Source organism: Pelophylax lessonae (genome assembly GCF_965119305.1).
Source record: "Pelophylax lessonae genome assembly, chromosome: 3".
Classification (NCBI taxonomy): Eukaryota; Metazoa; Chordata; class Amphibia; order Anura; family Ranidae; genus Pelophylax; species Pelophylax lessonae.
In genome coordinates this window covers 536,386,034-536,406,350 of record NC_138770.1, presented here as the reverse complement: position 1 = coordinate 536,406,350, position 20,317 = coordinate 536,386,034, and the positions used below count along the sequence as shown (strand labels likewise).

General features: G+C 44.5%; 1 protein-coding gene across 1 annotated transcript in view; it reads right to left on the bottom strand.

Moving 5' to 3' along the window:
* TFB1M (transcription factor B1, mitochondrial) overlaps positions 1–20,317 on the bottom strand; it is a 183,097-nt gene that overhangs the window by 87,394 nt on the left and 75,386 nt on the right. The window contains exon 5 of the mRNA XM_082250264.1: positions 20,097–20,248. Coding sequence (XP_082106390.1) covers positions 20,097–20,248 — 152 coding nt within the window. The remainder of the gene's footprint in view (positions 1–20,096; positions 20,249–20,317) is intronic.

Sequence of the window (20,317 nt, the reverse complement as noted above, 5' to 3'; positions counted from 1 at the left end):
TCTGGGCGCATGGTTGCAGACCCAGCAGGGTGACCCATGGATCTGATGAGACAGATGAGGCAGGGGCGCTTTTTGCTAGCCCATCGCCCGAAGACCACCTCCACCCGGGACACAAAGGACTCCAAGACCGCCGTCAATGCATCAATGGATGGTTGGGACCCAGGGGGCCCTGCAGCCTTAGAGATGTGCTCCATAGACTCCATGAGTAACCAGGGGAACCCCACAAAAAGTGTAAAACACTGCAGGGGACAAGCCCCACCTCGCTGGCAGCACCACCCAGTCGCCAGGCACAAGCACCAAGTGATGCTCAGCACAGAGGGAAATTAGCCCACCAGACCCCCCCCCCCGCACAGTCAATCGTCTGATCGTTGCTGGCACACCCCCCTGGCCCCCATCGCCAGCATAGCACCCTGACCCCACCCCAGGAGGTGAACCAGACCACCGAAACAGCCCCAACATATGTGGAGGGGGGGTAGGATGGGGGACAGATGACAAGGGGGGGTGCCTGACGAGAAGGAGGGGATCCCGAGGGTCCAACCGTCCCAAGGAGGGGCCCTCGTCCACCCCAAAATCCTCAAGGGGGAAGAGGGGGGACAGCTACTCACCATACCACGAACTAGGCGGGCACCGCTCCAGACAGAACCTCTCTCCATCGAAATGGAGGGGGGGGAGGGGGCTGTCGGCCAGGAGGAACGCTGCGACTCGGGCCAAGACCCGGTCCTATGAACTCGCAGGCTAGCCCCTGTCCAGTGGGGCTATGTCGCAGCTGACCTAGAATGGAGCGGAGGTCTGAGCGCTTACTGCCCAGACTGGGGTGACCACTGGATCTAAATTATCCAGTTCGGCAGTTGATTGTAGATCTCAAGGGAGAAAATCTAGGAGAAAAAAATTTCTATCTAAAAATTGCCAGGACCAAAGATCCCAGCAAAGATCTAGGTCCTTACTCCTGATTAGGCAGAAAAAAACCTAAAGTGCCTATAGCAGAGTGAGGGAGGATACCCCCTAAACTTTCCATGGGCGTAGCCAGACTTTTATGCCTAGTGTCCTACTCCTGTAGGGGGCAGTATAACCCAACCTTTATGAAGATCTGAAGCGGTGTCCGTCAATAAATGAAAGAGAAATTCTATAGCTATAGATGCTATACTTGTAACGACGGTGGTCAGCGACTTACAATGTGAATGCGATAGCGTGGCGAACAATCTGGCACTAACAGATACTGGCTGGGAGGGTCACTAACTGACTCTGATGTCGCTAGTGACACTAATACAACCATCAGTGATAAAATTGTACACGGTACTAATGACACTGGCTGGGAAGGGATAATATCAATAGGCTTAACTGTGTGCCTAACAAGTGCAATGTATGCTGCTTTTACTCACTGATCTAGCTGTTTTTTCTTTCTGCTTCTCAGGGAGAAAAAAAAAACAGCCAGATCATTGTTCTTTGTACACAGAGTTCTGTGCTTGCAAACACAGAACTCTGTGCTGGGATTGGACACAGCCATTCAGCAGCTTTCAGGTGAAATCATTGGCTGAAATTTGCTGCCAAACTCGTGCTGTGTGCAATCACAACACAGGTCAGGTCAGCCGAAGTGTGCGCATGCACGCCCCTAAACCTGGAAGAAAGCCAGTATTGTACGTTGCTGAGCCTGCATCTGCCCTCCACTTACAGGTGGGTAAAATCAGCTGCTTGCTGTAAATTTGAAAATGTGGTAATCAACCTAAACGATTACCTATAGCGCTTGCTAAACACAATATTGTATAAAGATGTACATACAAAAAAATATATATTGCATAGGTGATATTACTAGGTGATAATAAACAATGATTCTACACACAAAGATATATTGAAAAGTCCATATAATGAAATCTTCCAAAAAAAAATGTGATATTCAATTAAAGCAAAGAAAAATAGTCCAATAAGGTGCAAAAAAAATGTTTTTAATAAAGTACCAGTGCTCCTTTTTCCTCTTCCCAAAACAGTGGCCCTTCACCGTGGAAAATAAGTGAAATTCAGACTCACCAGATACCGTGGGTCCTATATGCCTTACGGCATTAAGACCAGCCGTGCTTTGGAGACAATCTCCAGATTAAAAGGTACGTCCCTCCTGTCGGATATAGATGATCCTCTACGGTACCACTTCTGCTGCCAGCCCTCTCCAGAGGGGTGTGGTCCCAACAAGGCTCACTGGGTCTGTGGTCCTAATTCGGGTCACCTCCGGCCACAGGGTATAAAGAGGAATAAAAACCCGGATAGTGCAGTACTGTATATAGTTGGTTTATTGCACACCCCCGGTCACTCCAAATACATGCAGTCCCAAAAAGGTAGGTATAAAAATTGGTGTAAATACAATTATAAAATCAAAGAACATCAGTGCGTGGTAAAAAAGTCCAAAAAACAGTGTGATAAACACAGGTAAAGTCCATGCAACATACAAAACCGCCGTCATACACGAGGGCTTCGAGTGGAGAGCGGTACTTCCTGGCTTGCGTTCCACTAAGCCCGTATGACGTCACGACGTGCGTTCCACCCAACGCGTTTCGTCATTGGCTAGACGTCTTCACACCTCTGAAGACGTCTAGCCAATGACGAAACGCGTTAGATGGAACGCACGTCGTGACGTCATACGGGCTTAGTGGAACACAAGCCAGGAAGTACTGCTCTCCACTCGAAGCCCTCGTGTACGACGGCGGTTTTGTATGTTGCATGGACTTTACCTGTGTTTATCACACTGTTTTTTGGACTTTTTTACCACGCACACTGATGTTCTTTGATTTTATAATTGTATTTACACCAATTTTTATACCTACCTTTTTGGGACTGCATGTATTTGGAGTGACCGGGGGTGTGCAATAAACCAACTATTTATATACAGTACTGCACTATCCGGGTTTTTATTCCTTTTTATACCCTGTGGCCGGAGGTGACCCGAATTAGAAGGACCACAGACCCAGTGAGCCTTGTTGGGACCATACCCCTCTGGAGAGGGCTGGCAGCAGAAGTGGTACCGTAGAGGATCATCTATATCCGCCAGGAGGGACGTACCTTTAATCTGGAGATTGTCTCCAAAGCACAGCTGGTCTTAATGCCGTAAGGCATATAGGACCCATGGTATCTGGTGAGTCTGAATTTCACTTATTTTCCACGGTGAAGGGCCACTGTTTTGGGAAGAGAAAAAAGGAGCACTGGCACTCTATTAAAAAAAATTTTTTTGCACCTTATTGGACTATTTTTCTTTGCTTTAATTGAATATCACATTTTTTTGGAAGATTTCATTATATGGACTTTTCAATATATCTTTGTGTGTAGAATCATTGTTTATTATCACCTAGTAATATCACCTATGCAATATATATTTTTTGTATGTACATCTTTATACAATATTGTGTTTAGCAAGCGCTATAGGTAATCGTTTAGGTTGATTACCACATTTTCACATTTGCACTAGCACCTCTATAGCTGCTGCTATTTATTTAACTATTTATATCAATTTAATAATAATTAGGTCACACTCATCATTTACACTATATTTATTTATCTGGTTCACCTAGATCTAGGCCAAATCTATTTAGATCCCCCACTGGCGCAGGTAATATACTCTGTATATTTTTTCTCACACGCTTGCTGTAAATTGCCTTTTGGTTTAACTTTCTTGTACCACCTGATTTTCTAATAAAAAATATTTATAAAATCAGCTGCCATAAGTGCTTTAACCACTTCCATACCGAGTCATAGTAATATGACGTCGGCATGGTGGTTGTACGGATCCGGGCGGGCGTCATATGACGTCCGCCCGCTCTAGCTGCTACTGCGCGCCCCCGGGGGCGCGCAGCGCAGCGATCGGGGGTGAGGCTCGTCCCTCGGACATAGCCCATCCCTGATCAAGGTAAACAGCCAATAGAAATTGGCTGTTTACCACGTGATCGGCTGTGTCAATCACAGCCGATCACATGAGCGGCTCCAGCACGAGCCGCTCGTTCTCTCTGCAATGCGCGCCCCCGGGGGCACGCAGAGCAGCGATCGGGGACGAGGCTCGTCCCTCGGACAGTCGATCACCGATCTAGGTAAAGAGCCAATGAAATTGGCTCTTTACCACGTGACCGGCTGTGTCCAATCACAGCCGGTCACAAATGTCAACAGAGAACATGGTAACTAGCTGTCACCGTGTTCTCCTCCTCACACACTGATCCTGTGTGAGGAAGAGAGTGTGGTAACAGCTAGTTACCAAGTACAGTGCACCCCAAACACACTGATTGCCCCCCCCCCCAATAAAGAGCACCTGTCACTAGCCCATCAAAGTACCCGAGTACCTGTCACCAGCCCATCAGGTACTCTGATGACAGGTACTCGGGTACTCTGATGGGCTGGTGACAGGTACTCGGGTACTCTGATGACAGGTACTCGGGTACTCTGATGACAGGTACTCGGGTACTCTGATGACAGGTACTCGGGTACTCTGATGACAGGTACTCGGGTACTTTGAGTACCTGTCAACGGAGTACCTGTCATCAGAGTACCTGAGTACCTGTCACCTACCCATCAGAGTACCCGAGTACCTTCCACCTGCTCATCAGAGTACCTGACGCCTGAAGTACCCGAGTACTTGCCGCCTGCTCATCAGTACCCATCACTACTCATCAGTACCTATCACGTATCAGTACTGATCATCAGTACCCATCAGTACAGTATCACCTATCAGTACTACTCATCAGTACCTATCACCTGCCTGTCACCTGCCCATCAGAGTACCCGAGTACCTGTCACCTGCCTATCGGAGTACCCGAGTACCTGCCACCTGCTCATCAGTACCAGAGTACCTGTCACCTGCCTGTCACCTGCCCAACAAAGGACCCGAGTACCTGTCGCCCTTCATACAGCCACCATGTCTAAGTCCAAAAAAGTTTATATACGTCCTCCGTTTAAACCTAAATACCGGTGTTATGGCAGCAGATAGCTGCCATAACCCTGGTATTTTTTTAAACAGTGGACGGTTGGCTTTCCGATAAAAGTGGTCCCAGCTGCGGATTCGCCGTGGGATCACCCTTTCCGGGATGGCGGAAAAGGTGCCCCCCCCTCCCGCCGCATCCGGTCCTTTTCCCCGCTTACCGGACCCGCCGACAGCGGGGAAAACGATCCGGTCCCGGATCCTCACAGACAGGATGTCGAGTGAGGGCAAGCTTGCCCTCACTTGACTCTATGGTCGTGGAGGACCGGAGCTACGGAAAATGTTGTTGCCTAGCAACCGGTTTAAAGGTCCTTTTTTTTTTTTTTTTCATTTTATATAATAATTTTTTTTTTTTCTATCTTTTAGTGTACTTGTGAGATCTGAGGACTTTTTGACCCCAGATCTCACAAAAAAGAGGTCCTGTCGTGCCTTTTTCTATTACAAGTAATGTTTACATTTCTTGTAATAGAAATAAAAATGATCCATTTTTTTTGTTTTGTTAAACGGTGTAAAAATAAAAAATAATAAATAAAATATATAGTAAAAAAAAAAAAAAAAAAAATTAAAGCACCCTGTCCCCGTTAGCTCGCGCGCAGAAGCAACGCATACGGAAACCCCACCCACATATGTAAACGGTGTTCAAACCACACATGTGAGGTATCGCCGCGATCGTTAGAGCAAGGGGAATAATTTGAGCCCTAGACCTCCTCTGTAACTCAAAGATGGCAACCTGTAGAAATTTTTAAATTGTCGCCTATGGGGATTTTTAAGTACCAAAGTTTGTCGCCATTCCGTGAGCGTGCGCAATTTTGAAACATGACATGTTGGGTATCTATTTACTCAAAGTAACATTATCTTTCACATTATGGAAAAAAATTGGGCTAACTTTACTGGTTTCTTATTTTTTAATTAAAAAAAGTGAATTTTTTCCAAAAAAATTGCGTTTGGAAGACCGCTGCGCAAATATGGTGTGATAAAAAATATTGCAATAATCTCCATTTTAATCTCTAGGGTCTCTGCTAAAAAAATATATAATGTTTGGGGGTTCTAAGCAGTTTTCTAGCAAAACAACTGATTTTAGCTTGTAAATACCAAATGTCAAAAATAGGCCTAGGCAAGTGGCTAGGATGCATGATGATGCTCCTTGGATGTTGGGCCCCTCTATATGGCTAGGCTGTGAAAAAGTCTCACACATGTGGTATTGCCATACTCAGGAGGAGTGGCAGAATGTATTTTGGGGTGTCATTTTTGCTGTGTACATGCTATGTGTTAGGAATATCCTATAAATTGACAACTTTGTGTAAAAAAAAAAAAAAAAAGTTTTAATTTTTTTCCCACATATTCCAAAAACCTGTGAAAAAAAATGATATGTTCAAACAACCCATAATGCCTCATAGAATATACGTTGGAGTGTTTGCTTTCCAAAATGGGGTCATTTTGTGGACTTTTCCATTGTATTGGTGCTCTAGGGCCTTGAAAAGTGTGATGGGTAGTAATAAAGTTTTATGTGTATTTATGCTCCTAGAACGCCTGAAGGTGCTTCTTGGACGTGGAGTCTCTTTTTGTGGCCAGGCTGTGTAAAAGTCTCACATATGTGGTATCGCCATACTCGGAAGGAGTAGCAGAATGTATTTTTGGGTGTAATTTTTGCTGTGTACATGCTATGTGTTAGAAATAGCTTATAAATTGACAACTTTGTGGGGAAAAAAAGAAAAAAAAATGTTTTTCTTCATTTTCCCAAGAATTGTGGGAAAAAATTACAACTTCAAAAAACCCACCATGCCTCTTACTAAATACCTTGGACTGTCTACTTTACAAAAAGGGGTCATTTGGGCGGTATTTGTACTGTCCTGACATTTCAGGGCCTCAAGAAAGGAGATAGGCAGTCAGTACATCTGGTGTGATCAATTTTCAGTAATTGGTACCATAGCTTCTAGACTCAATAACTTTCACACAGACTAAATAATATACACTAATTTGGGTTAATTTTACCAGAGACATGTAGCAGTATACATTTTGGCCCAAATGTATGAAGAAAAATAAATTTTTTGCAAAATTTTATAATCGAAACTAAAAAAAAGTTTTTTTTTTCAAAATTTTTGCTCTTTTTTTTGCATATATCACGAAAAAAAAAAAAAAAACCCAGTTGTGATCAAATACCACCAAAAGAAAGCTCTATTTGTGTGAAAAAAATGATAAAAATTTTGTTTGGTTACAGTGTAGCATGACTGAGCAATTGTCATTCAAAGTGTGAGAGTGCTGAAAGCTGAAAATTGGTCTGGGCAGGAAGGGTGTCTAACTGCTCTGTATGGAAGTGGTTAAAAAAACAGAAGGTTCAATATCCACTTGACCTCCGGAAGATTTACCCTCTTTCATGACTAGGCCATTTTTTGCGTTAATTTTAACTGACAATTTTAGGGTCATGCAATGCTTTACCCCAAAAAAATGTATATAATTTTTTCCCCACAATTAGAGCTTTCTTTTGGTGGTATTTGACCACCTACATAGTAACATAGTTAGTCAGGTTGAAAAACGACCAACTAGCTCAACCAATAAAAAAAACAAAAAAACACAAAAAAAAACACAATCCTATACCCGCAGTTGATCCAGAGGAAGGCGAAAAACCCCAGCAAAGCATTTCCAATTTGCTACAGCAGGGGAAAAAAATTATTTCTTGACCCACCGAGAGGCAATTGGATATTCCCTGGATCAACTTTAGCTATAAATATCATTACCCATTTATATTATGTACATACAGGAAAGAATCCAGGCCTTTTTTTAAGCAATATAGTGAGCTAGCCAGAACCACCTCTGGAGGGAGTCTATTCAACATTTTCACAGCTCTTATGGTGACGAAACCGTTCCGTATTTGGAGACAAAATCTGTTTTCCTCTAGATGTAAAGAGTGCCCCCTTGTCCTCTGTGATGACCTTAAATTGAATAACTCAACACCAAGTTCACTATATAGACCCCTTATGTATTTATACATGTTGATCATACTACCCCTTAATCTCTTCTTTTCAAGAGAGAATAAATTCAGTTCCTCTAATCTTTTTTCATAGCTGAGCTCCTCCATGCCTCTTATCAGTTTGGTTGCTCATCTCTGCACTTTCTCCAGTTCCCAATATCCTTTTTGAGAACTGGTGCCCACAGCTGAACTGCATATTCCTCTGCATTTTTTATCTTTTGAGCTATTAAATATATATATATATATATTGACAATTTTAAAAAGAAAATATATTTATTTTCTGCTACAAAACACATATAATTAAAAGAAATGTAAAAATCAAATTTCTTCATAAATTTAGGCCAATATGCATTCTGCTACATATTTTTGGTTAAAAAAAATCCCAATGAGCATACATTTGGTTTGCGCAAAAGTTTTAGCGTCTGCAAGTCATGGAATATATACTGGAATTTTTATTTATTTATTTTGTTATACTAGTAATGATGGCGATCAGGGACTTATAGCATGACTGAGATATTGCGGCGGACAATCGGACAGTGACACTTTGTGGGAACCAGTGATCAGTGCTAAAAATATACACGGTCACTGTACTAATGACACTATATGGGAAATTAAATGTGTGCTTAGGCCACGTTTTTGTGTACTTTGTGTGGTGTTTTTACAGGGAAAGGAAATCCATCACATCCCCGCTGTCAGAACGGAGCTCTGCCTTGCTTACATGCGCAGAGCTCCGTCCAGCCCCCCTTCCCAACGATCAGTGGGTGCCAGTGGACATCCATTGGCCAGCACCCGCTGATCGGCTTCTGCTGCAACTAATCACAGCAGAAGCAGTGTGCGCCCCCCTAGGTGGAAATGCAAAATCACATATATATATATTTACCCGCATGCTTTTCCCTATGGGGATTTTATTTCAAGATAGATGGCTATGACAAATAGCACAGCTATGGTCTTCTTAATTGTATAAATAAAGTTGTCTATTTTTATTATACAACTGTGTACGCTCCTCTCACTGGCATCTACAGTCGACATTTTGTGTTTTTTCCCGGTCTTTTTCTATTATACTTTAAAATGTAATGTAATGTGCCATTTTTGATAAACACATTACTAGGTAAAATAGCCCCAACAAGGGTAAATACTGATTTTTTTTTGTATAGTCTATGTTCAACCCTTTTTTTTCTGTATTATTTTATGCACGACAAAACATAAAAAGATGGACTGAAAATGGCTTAAAATGGAGGCTGCATTTCTTATCTTCTTCCCACAGCAGGATAAAAGCTGTGAAGTTGTATTTTTATTTTTCATGAAAAGTCTAAATTCAGGTTTTCAAGGGAACAAAACAAGACAGACCTTGTGCTGCAATCTCATCTCTGCTTTTCACACACAGAACAAGGAATGAAAATGGACACAAAATAAAAAGATGCCCTTGTTCAAAAAAGGTTCTTAACCTTTTTTTCTTTTTTTTAAATCAGAGTCCCTGAATAATCTAATGAAAGCTATGGACCCCATCCCAAGAAATAAACATAACTTTTGCATGCAATGAATATCTGTACTTCAACTTATTGAAATTTAATTGCCTCATGCATATATGATATATAGAAAGTAAACAAACACTCTTAACAAAAAACTCCTTTTTTTATGCAAAAAATAATGGCCACATTAAAAAATGAAATACAATCACCTTGTGCAAAATAAACAAAACAGGTTTAATTCTGTTCAAATCTACTACTACTACTAGAAAAATGGGATTTTTGACTTATCGTAAAAAATCAATTTCTCTGATGTTCATTGACAGACACAGCTCTTCATCTTCATGACTGCAGGGTTATACTGCCCCCTACAGGAGTAGGGCACTAGGCAGAGAAAAAAGCTTGAGCACGCCTATGGGGCAGTCCCTGGGGGTATACTCCCACTTCCCGCTATAGGAATTCAGTTTTGTAACAACATTGTCAGAAGAACAAAAAAAAAAAACAATTCCAAAGACGGGTGGGTGCAGTGTCTGTCAACAAACATTAGAGAAAAGGATTTATATGTTAAGTCAAAAATCTAATTTTCCCTTTCGTTCATTGACGGACACAGCTCTTCATCTTTAGGACTGTAGGGACATCCCAAAGCAGTGTCAAACATGAGGGGTGGTAACAACAGAAAACAAACTTCCCCAAGGCTAAACATAGCCAACCAGGTAATTTGGAGCTCAACTGTTAACAACTGAAGCTCACCTGAAAAAACACACCCAAAAGAGGACCAGGTCCTCTAAACAGCAGCCTGCAAAACTTTGCGGCCAAAAGAAGGATCCGCAGATGCCAACACATCCACTTTATAAAACTTTGTGAATGTGTGCACAGACAACCAGGTGGCCGCCTTGCAAACCTGCACCACTGACGCCTGATGACAGAAGGCCCAGGAGGCACTAAGCGCCCGAGTAGAGAGCGCTCTGACTAAAGAGGAACCCAACCCTTAATAGAATAAGCCTGAACCACAGTCTGTCTGATCCATCTGGCAATGGTCGCAGCAGAAGCAGCCAGCCCCTTGTGAGGTCCATCTGTGAGGATGAATGGTGAGTCTGACTTCCTAAATGACTCCTTAGCTGCCAGATACACCCTTATAATCTGAACCACATCCAGAGATTGCAAAGCAACTTCCTTAGGATGCTTAGACTTGGGACACAGGGAGGGCAACACAATGTCTTCACCAAGATGAAAATCAGAGACACGGATATGGCAGAGGAACCACCTTATCCCTGTGAACCACTAGATAAGGAGAACAATAAGACAGCGCTGCCAGTTCGCACACCCACACACATAAGTAATAGGCACCAAAAAGGCCACCTTCTGGGACAACGTAAGCAGGGGAAACTCCTGAATATTTTCAAAGGGGGTTTCTGGAGAACTGACAACACCAAATTGAGGTCCCACGGTGGCAAACGAGACTGCACTGGCAAGCGTCTCAGTCCCTGGAGAAAGGTATGCACCAAGGAGTGTGTGGCCAATGGACGTTGAAAGAAAACCGCCAAGGCTGAGACCTGGCCTTTGATGGTACTCAAGGCCAGACGCTGCTCAACCCCTTGTTGGAGGAAAGCCAAGATCCGAGTCGCCGAAAAGGAGCAGGGGGTGAACCCTTAGGGATTCACACCACGCAATATATATGTCTTCCAAGTACGATCGTAAATATTCCTAGAAGTAGATTTTCTAGCTTTCAAAAGTGTAGGAATCACTGATTCAGATAATCCTCTATCCTTCAGCACCTGGCTTTCAACAGCGAAGTCGTCAAAGCCGTGCTGTATGTAACTGATTTTTTCAGTGTCTTTTGTTGTGGTTAGCTGTGATTGGCCAAAGCTAATCACATGGTACAGGTGGGCTGCGATTGGCCCTGTCTATACCACCTGATAGTGGTCAGACGTGGACACATCTAGTGACAGATCACGCTGCTGTGCGACCACACGAGCGGCGCCTTCTGGGAGGAAGTCTTATGACGTCCACGGACGAAAGGCCCATAGAAGATTGACAGCTGGGCAGGAAGGTGCTAAAGTGAATATAAACCTATCGTTTTTTTTTTATTTTTTTATAACAAACATGTTATACTTGCCTGCTCTGTGCAATGGCTTTGCAGTTTTTAGTAGATAGATGAGAACATTATTTGAGATTTCAGTTCAGTCCACAGGAAGTTAATAGGACACCGAAATTCTGACAGGATCAACAGATTTCCTTCTGTACTTGCAGAAAATGCATTTACCCTTCAAACAGAAATTGGATGCATCCACGACATCTAAGGACTTGGAAGCTGCAATATATTCATTCTTTGCACTCTTATAAAAGAAATCCTAGCAGACTAAGAAGCCACTGGATTGCTTTTACAAGCAGTGGGGAGGGGATGCCCCCCCACCTCCTGCCGTGTCTTTATAGGGCTGTCCTGTTCCACCGGAACGGCTCTGTTTGCCTCTAGGATAACAGAAACTAGAAGTGATAAGCATACATCACTTCCAGTTTTCCCGAATGTAAACGGTGCCATTTTACAAAAATTAAAAGCAATCTTGGTGTGATCAAATGCTTTTAACCACTTAAGCCCCGGAGGATTTTCCTGCTAAAAGACCAGGGGGTATTTTGCGATTCGGCACTGCGTGACTTTAACGGACAATTGCGCGGTCGTGCGACGCTGTACCTAAACGAATTTGACGTCCTTTTTTTCCCACAAACAGAGCTTTCTTTTGGTGGTATTTGATCACCTGTGCGATTTTTTGATCACGCGCTATAAACAAAAAAAGAGCGACAATTTTGCAAAAATAGCAATATTTTTCACATTTTTTTATATGAAATTCCCCCCAAAAAAAATGTAAAAATCAAAATTTTTTAACATTTTTGGCCAATTTGTTTTATCCTATGTTTGGTAAAAAAAAAAAAATCGCAAAAAGCGTATTTTGATTGGTTTGCGCAAAAGTTATTGCGTTTACTAACAAAGGGAAAGATTTTTGTCATTTTTGTTGTTTTTTTTTTTTAACGCGTAATGGCGGCGATCTGCGATTTTTTTTTGCGGTACTGCGACATTGCGGCGGACAGATCGGACCCTTGACTGACATTTTTGACACTTTTGGGGTTACCAGTGACATTTCTACAGTAATCAGTGCTATACATATGCACTGTTACTGTAAAAATACACTGGCAGTGAAGGGGTTAACTTTATTTGGGAGGGAGGGGCTGTGTGTGTCCCTAGGGGCGTGATTCTTACTGTGATTGGCTGTGGCTCTAGCTGTAAGGACACTGATCAACGGATCTACATACTAGATCCGTGTAATCAGTGTCTTTACAGCGAGGAGAATGACAGGCAGCTTGTTTACACAAGCTGCCTGACATTCTCCCTCTTCCCCCGACGATCGCCGAGTGGCCGGCGGACATCGGGTCCGCTGATCACATGCGCGGGGGGGTGCGTGACCACGCGGGCGCGCGCTCGCTCCCCAGACCCTCCCAGGCTAGTGACGTTAATTAACGTCACTCTGCCTGGCAGGGGCTGACCGCCGCAGTAAATCTACTTGCGGCGGTCGGCAAGCAGTTAAAGGGCAGAGAAGTGATCTGGGGTTTAATAGACGCCAGATGTCTCCATAAGAAGTACCTGTCACTGCTTATTCCTATCACAGGGGCTATTTATACTCCCTGTGAGAACAATAAAAGTGATAATAAAATAAAAGCAACAGTGTAAAAGTAAAAATAAATACATTTAAAAAAATAAATGGATTTTTGTAAGAACTTACCGTAAAATCCTTTTCTCTTAAGCTCATTGACAGACGTAGTCTTCTTGATTCTCAAGAGCTGGGTTATGTTGTCTCCGCAGGAGTAGGACTAGGCAGAATGACAAAACGTTCTGGCTCCACCCTAGGGGGCAGTCCCTGAGGGTATATCCTCCCTCTCTCTGCTACAGGGAATCAGTTCTGTTTAAAGCAGTACAGAGAATTTAACCCAACCCAACTCAATGATAGAGGGGCGGGTACTACGTCTGTCAATGAGCTTAAGAGAAAAGGATTTTACGGTAAGTTCTTACAAAAATCCATTTTTCTCTATCGCTCATTGACAGACGTAGTCTTCTTGATTCTCAAGAGCTGGGACATCCAGAAGCAGTGCCACAAATGAGGGGTGGGATTGACAAAATCAAATCCAATCTAGAAGGCCCAACCGGTGCCAAACTAGAAGTTTTAAAGGCTCATTATAAACAAAGAATGAGACTAAAGAAAAATTTTCCAACGGAAAAAACCCTCGAGGTAGACCACTGGTCTCCTCAAATTGCGGCCTGCAAAACCTTGCGGCCAAATGAGGCATCAGACGATGCCATTACATCAACTTTATAATGTTTAGAGAAGGTATGCACCGACGACCAGGTAGCCGCCTTGCACACCTGGACCACTGACGCCTGATGGCGAAAGGCCCATGACGCACTAAGTGCCCGAGTAGAGTGCGCCTTAACAGGGAACGGGGGCTCCCGACCCTTAATAGAATAAGCCTGTACTACCGTCTGTCTGATCCATTTGGAAATGGTCGCGGCAGATGCAGGCAACCCCTTTTTGGGTCCATCTGGGATCACAAAAAGTGAATCCGTCTTGCGAAACGAGTCTGTCGTTTTCAAGTATACCCTGATCGCCCGGACCACATCCAAGGAGTGCAAAGCAAATTCCCGAGGATGACTGGGCTTAGGACACAGGGAAGGTAATACAATTTCTTCATTCAGATGAAATTCTGAAACTACTTTTGGTAGGAAGGATGGATTCGGACGAAGAACCACCTTATCTCTATGAACCACCAGATATGGTGAACGACAAGATAATGCGGCCAGTTCTGACACCCTGCGTGCAGAAGTAATAGCCACCAAGAAGGCCACCTTCTGGGACAACGTGGGTAGAGGAATCTCCCTAATATCTTCAAAGGGAGGTTTCTGAAGAACCGACAACACTAAATTAAGATCCCAGGGGGGTAACGGCGCGTGCACTGGCGGAGCCAGATGTCGCACCCCCTGGATGAAATTCCGCACCAAGGAATGAGTAGCCAAAGGCTTCTGAAAGAAGATGGCTAATGCTGAGACCTGACCCTTGATAGTACTCAAGGCCAGTTTCTGCTCAACCCCTTGTTGCAGAAAAGCCAATATTCGACTAATCGAATAAGACCGAGGACGGAACCCCAAAGGTTCACACCATGCAATGTAGGACTTCCATGTGCGATGATAAATCTTTCTGGAAGTCGCTTTCCTTGCTTCAACTAGAGTAGGAATAACTGAAGCTGACAAACCTTTGTCCTTCAGCACCTGGGTCTCAATAGCCAGGCCGTTAAAGCCAGCGATCGTAAAGCAGGATGGAAGATCGGTCCCTGAGACAGTAGATCCTCCCTGAGAGGAAGTCTCCATGGGACGTCCGCCACCAGTCTGACCATGTCGGCGTACCAAGCTCGACGAGGCCAGTCCGGAGCTACCAGGATTACTGGGATTCCTTCCTCCTCTACCCTGCGAAGAAGTCTTGGCAGTAACGCGAGAGGAGGGAAGGCATATATTAGCTGGTATTGCCCCCACGGGGCGATCAGTGCGTCTGCGGTTTCTGCTAGAGGATCGCGGGAGCGAGCCACGAATCTCTGAACTTTCCTGTTGAATCGTGATGCCAACAGATCCACATCCGGTGTGCCCCACCGTAGGCACAACTGGTGGAAAACGTCTGGATGGAGGGACCATTCCCCCTGATCCAGGGTCTGCCGGCTGAGATAATCTGCCTGCCAATTCTCCACCCCCGGAATGAACACCGCAGAGATTGCTGGAACAAATCGTTCCGCCCAGCGAAGAATGCAAGCCACTTCTTTGGCCGCTCGGACACTCTTGGTGCCCCCCTGATGATTGACATAAGCCACGGCCGTGGCATTGTCCGACTGGATCCGAACCGGGCTGCCCTGGAGCTGCTCGGTCCAGTGAATCAGACAAAGTCTGATCGCTCTCAGTTCCAATACATTTATCGGTAATCTGGATTCTTCCGGGGACCAAAGTCCCTGGACAGATAACTGACCAAGAATTCCTCCCCATCCGGATAGACTGGCATCCGTGGTCACTATCGTCCAATATATTGGCAGAAATGACTTTCCCTGGCTGAGCATTGGAGACCGAAGCCACCAAACCAGAGACTCTCTGGTCTGTTTGCTCAATCGTATCTGATTGTCCAGGGATTCCGGATTCCGATTCCATCTGAGAAGAATCTCTTGCTGAAGAATTCGGGTATGGGACTGGGCAAATGGGACTGCTTCGAATGAAGCCACCATCAACCCCAGAACCCTCATGCACGTCCGAAGGGAAGACCAGCTGTTGGACAGTAACAACTGGACTGCTGATTGAATCTTTCGAAGTTTCCCTACCGGAAGGAAAACTCTCGTCCTGACTGTGTCTAGAATTAGACCCAGATATTCGAGCCTCTTGGTGGGAACCAGAAATGACTTTTGCTGGTTCACCAGCCACCCGAATTCCTGTAAAGAAATCATAGTAATTTCTATGTTTTGTAGCAAGGTCTGAGGAGATTCTGCATGAAGCAGAAGATCGTCTAGGTAACCTAGAATCGATATACCTCTTTGGCGCAGAAGTGCCAACATAGGGGCCAACACCTTTGTGAAGACCCGCGGAGCTTTGGCGAGACCGAAAGGTAACGCCACAAACTGATAGTGGTTCTCCTCTACGGAAAAGCGTAGAAAACGCTGATGTCCTGCGAAAATGGGAATGTGAAGATAGGCGTCCTTGATGTCTATGGACGCTAGGACATCCCCTGGATGCAGGAAGGCTGCTACCGTGCGAATGGACTCCATTCTGAATCTTCTTATGTTGACGAAAGAATTGAGCGCTCTTAAGTCCAGAATTGGACGCACTTTGCCCTCTTTCCTGGGTATTGTAAACAGGTTTGAATAAAACCCTTGAAACCGTTCTGTCCAAGGAACGTGGACTACCACTCCTTGTTGTAGTAGATCTGTGACTGCTCTCCGCAGATCTTCTAGACGATCCGGAGATAGTCGGATATTGGAAGGGAAGAATCGCGCCGGTGGGAGAGATCGAAACTCGATCTTGTACCCTGACTTTATGACTTCGCAAACCCATTTGTCCGGGATTCTGGAAAGCCATGGATCCGGGAACCGGCGAAGACGTCCCCCCACCCCAGTTATGGGTGGGGGCGCACCTTCAGGCTTTGGATGGTTTATCTTCGGGTCTGGAGGGGGCGGGCTTTTGCTTGCCCGACCACCGACCCCTGACGCCTCCTGCAGGAGCTTTGGAGGACTTAGTTTTTTCACCCGCTGGACGAAAAAACCTCTTGTGAGCAGAAAAAGAAGGCCCTCGTCTTTGACGAGTTCCTTTACCTTTAAAATTTTGCTGTAAAAAGGTGCTTTTTCCACCTGTGAGATCCTTAATGATCTTATCTAAGTTGGCTCCAAATAGACGCTCTCCTGAAAAGGGGATATTAGCCAATGCTTTTTTGGAACCTTGGTCGGCTATCCAACCTTTTAGCCACAGTGTACGCCTGAGAACCACTGCTGAGACTGATGCTCGCGCCATTAATGGAGTGGCGTCTAACGCCGCATCACATACAAACTGTAACCCCTGTATCATTTGTTCCAACAAATCTGATACCGCCTGAGGGACTTCTTCTAAGTCCCGGCGTAACCACTTGGTCCATTCAGTTACAGCCTGCGAAACCAGACCAATAGCAATTATTGGCCTGAAAGCTGATCCAATCAAGGAAACATGGTGCGAGACATAGCTTCTATCTTGCGATCCACTGGATCTTTAAAAGACGGAGCGTCTTCTAAAGGAATAACCGTGGCTTTATTCAATCTAGCAATAGGTGAATCCACCACAGGTGGTTCTGTCCATTTCTTAATAAGGGTTTCCTCAAACGGATAACGCCTGTCAATGCGTTTGGAAATATTAAAAGTGCGTTTTGGCAGACGCCATTCTTCATCGATTGGATTGCCAAAACATTTGGGCAATGGAAAAACCTTTGCCACTTTGATGCGCTTTTTAGTCCCAAAAGGGATCTCAGTTTCAGCTATTTCTGATGGAATACCCTGTAACCTTAAAGTCTCTTGAACAGATACAATGAGTGCGTTTACCAACGCTTCCTCTCGGGCTATGGCAGATGCCGAAACATCCTCCTCACTGTCTGAAGAGACAGGACCCGAGACACCAATACCAGATGAAGTACCTGCAACTGCAGAAATAGGCTCAGAGTCTGAATCCGAGGTTTCAGATAATAAGGGGTTAGGCGGGGGTCGCTTTCTTGCGCCCTGTCCCTGACAAGCCACTTCCACCCGGGACACAAAAGTTTCCCTAATAGCTGACAAAGATTCAATTGTCAATGGGGTGCTGGAGGATCCCGCAGACCCCTCGAGGGGATCCGGAGGAGATACATGAGTGGCAGGGTCCATGTTAATACAGGACACTTTGCCAGCAATAAACAAAAAAACTTTTTTTTTTTTTTTTTTTGTGTGTCTCCCCCTAGCGCAATAGCGCCCCTCAGAGTACCTGCTTCTCGATCCCAGAGAGAGAGAGAGGGACCCCCAAGGCTCACCAACCGATGCAGTGCAGTTTTCAACAAACTGCAGCCAGCGTCTGTCTTACACAGACTGGAAGGAGCTGTTTGCTTTTTCCCGGGCAGAAGGCGTGGCTCCGCCCCCTGTGTACGCCTTCCGGCGTTCCCAGCCCTCCACGAGGAAGCTGGGCTCACAAAACATGGCCGCCCCCATAGAAGAGACATAAGACTCCAAAAACATGGCGGCCAGCGTGACCTGAGGACATATATGTATTCGGTCTACGGCAAAATGGCGGCGGACCGCCGATATCGTCTTCCCAGCACATCCACCTGCACTCTGCTGAGAGGTGACATATGGATCTACAGAGATACACTGCACATAAGGTAGGATTATACCTCCTATGTCTGCTGTAATGTTACAGTCTGCTGGGTAGAGTGTTAGCTCTTGAACCAAGTCCACTTCCCACAAACACATGCTGTATTACAAGGGGGACTTGTAAGTGTCAGATATATACTGACCATATATGGAGGGGCCCATAATATATACTGCCTCATAAATGAGGAAAAAAAGGGAACGTTTTACTCACCATACCGAACCGACAGGCACCCTCTCTTCATAATACCCTCTCCACCGGGGTGGGGGTTTGTGGACGCCTCGACTCTCTGGTCCTGGCGTCCAAGCGAGCTTTAACTCGCAAAAGTCAGTCCCTTTACTGGGACTCCGTCGCGGCCGACTCAGCGCACTGGTCTGCACGCGCCTTTAAGGCAGAAACCGGGGTGACCACTGGATCTCACATCCAGCCCGTCGCCCGGCCCCGCATACTTACTTGAATATGTCGCGGCCGACCAAGCGCAATGCCTGGTCTGCACGCGCTCGTAGGCCGGCTGGGGTGACCACAAGTGTCGCCCAGTCCGGCATTTTTGCTTGAAGATCTCACAGGAAAAAACACTGGAGAAAACTACCTAAAAAATGTCTTTTTCTTAAAGAAAAAAGGTCTTGCCAGGACCAAAAGATCCCAGCAAGGAGCTTAGGTCCTTACTCCTGACTAGACAGAAAAAAACTGATTCCCTGTAGCAGAGAGAGGGAGGATATACCCTCAGGGACTGCCCCCTAGGGTGGAGCCAGAACGTTTTGTCATTCTGCCTAGTCCTACTCCTGCGGAGACAACATAACCCAGCTCTTGAGAATCAAGAAGACTACGTCTGTCAATGAGCGATAGAGAAATATATATTTAAAGTGCCCATACCCCCGCACATGCGCAAAGGCGAACACACGCAAACAGTGATCGTCCCACACATGTGAGCTATCACCGTGAATGTCAGACCGTGGGCAGTAACTCTAACACCAGGACTCCTGTGTAAATCTAAAGTGGTAACCTGAGAAAGCTTTTAAAGAGTCCCCTATGGATAGTAAAATTTATGTTTGTTGGTGTTGCACAGGCATGTGCAATTTTAAAGCGTGACATGTTTGGTATCTATTTACTCAGGGTAACATAATTTTTAAAAATGTTACCAAAAATTGGGTATTATATTGTTTTTGTGCATTAAAAATCAAAAAAGCTTATTTTTACCCCAAAAAATTGTTTTTTAAAAAAACTGCTCCGCAAATACCACGACAGAAAAAATTGCAACAACTACCAAATTATTCTCCAGGACCTCTGCTTTAAAAAATATATATGTTTGGTGATATACTGATTGTTACATGCAAACAAAAAGTGCCAGAAAAGGCCTGGTCTTCAAGTGCTTAAAATGAAATACAGTAAACCCCCGCTCCATCGCGGTTCAGTTTTTGCGGTCCCGGTATATTGCGTTTTTTTTTTTTGTAATGTTATTTTACTATATAAATCATTAAAAATGAAATATTTTTGTGTTTTCCATAGCTCTTGCTATGTCTCTCAGTATCTTTTATGTGTTTAAATGAGTTTCTATTGTTTTAAAAGTGTGTTTAAAGACCTTAAAATGCTTTTACACGATACAGTGACAGTAAAAAAAACATGCCTACAATGCATTTTAATAGGGTTTTTCTATTTCACGGATTTTCACTTTTCGCGGCTGGGTCCGGAACGGAGGGGGGTTTACTGTACATCACAATGGAATGAGGTACACGCAGAATTCTGACTGTTCCCAATATAAAAACATACAAAATACACTGGAAAGACCCATACCTCTGCAATTTCATGCTGGAAAGTCAATGTCATCTGTGTTCTGCCATAATAAAAAGGCCCAGTTCTTTCTGAAATTGATTCAAACCACTTAATAATCAAAGGTGTTGAGACATTAAATGGGAGATTACCAATAATATGTACATTTGGTGGATCTGTAGAGTATGAAAAAAAAAATGCAAAGATAATTGTTTTAGTTCAGGTTTATCTAAAATCAACAACAA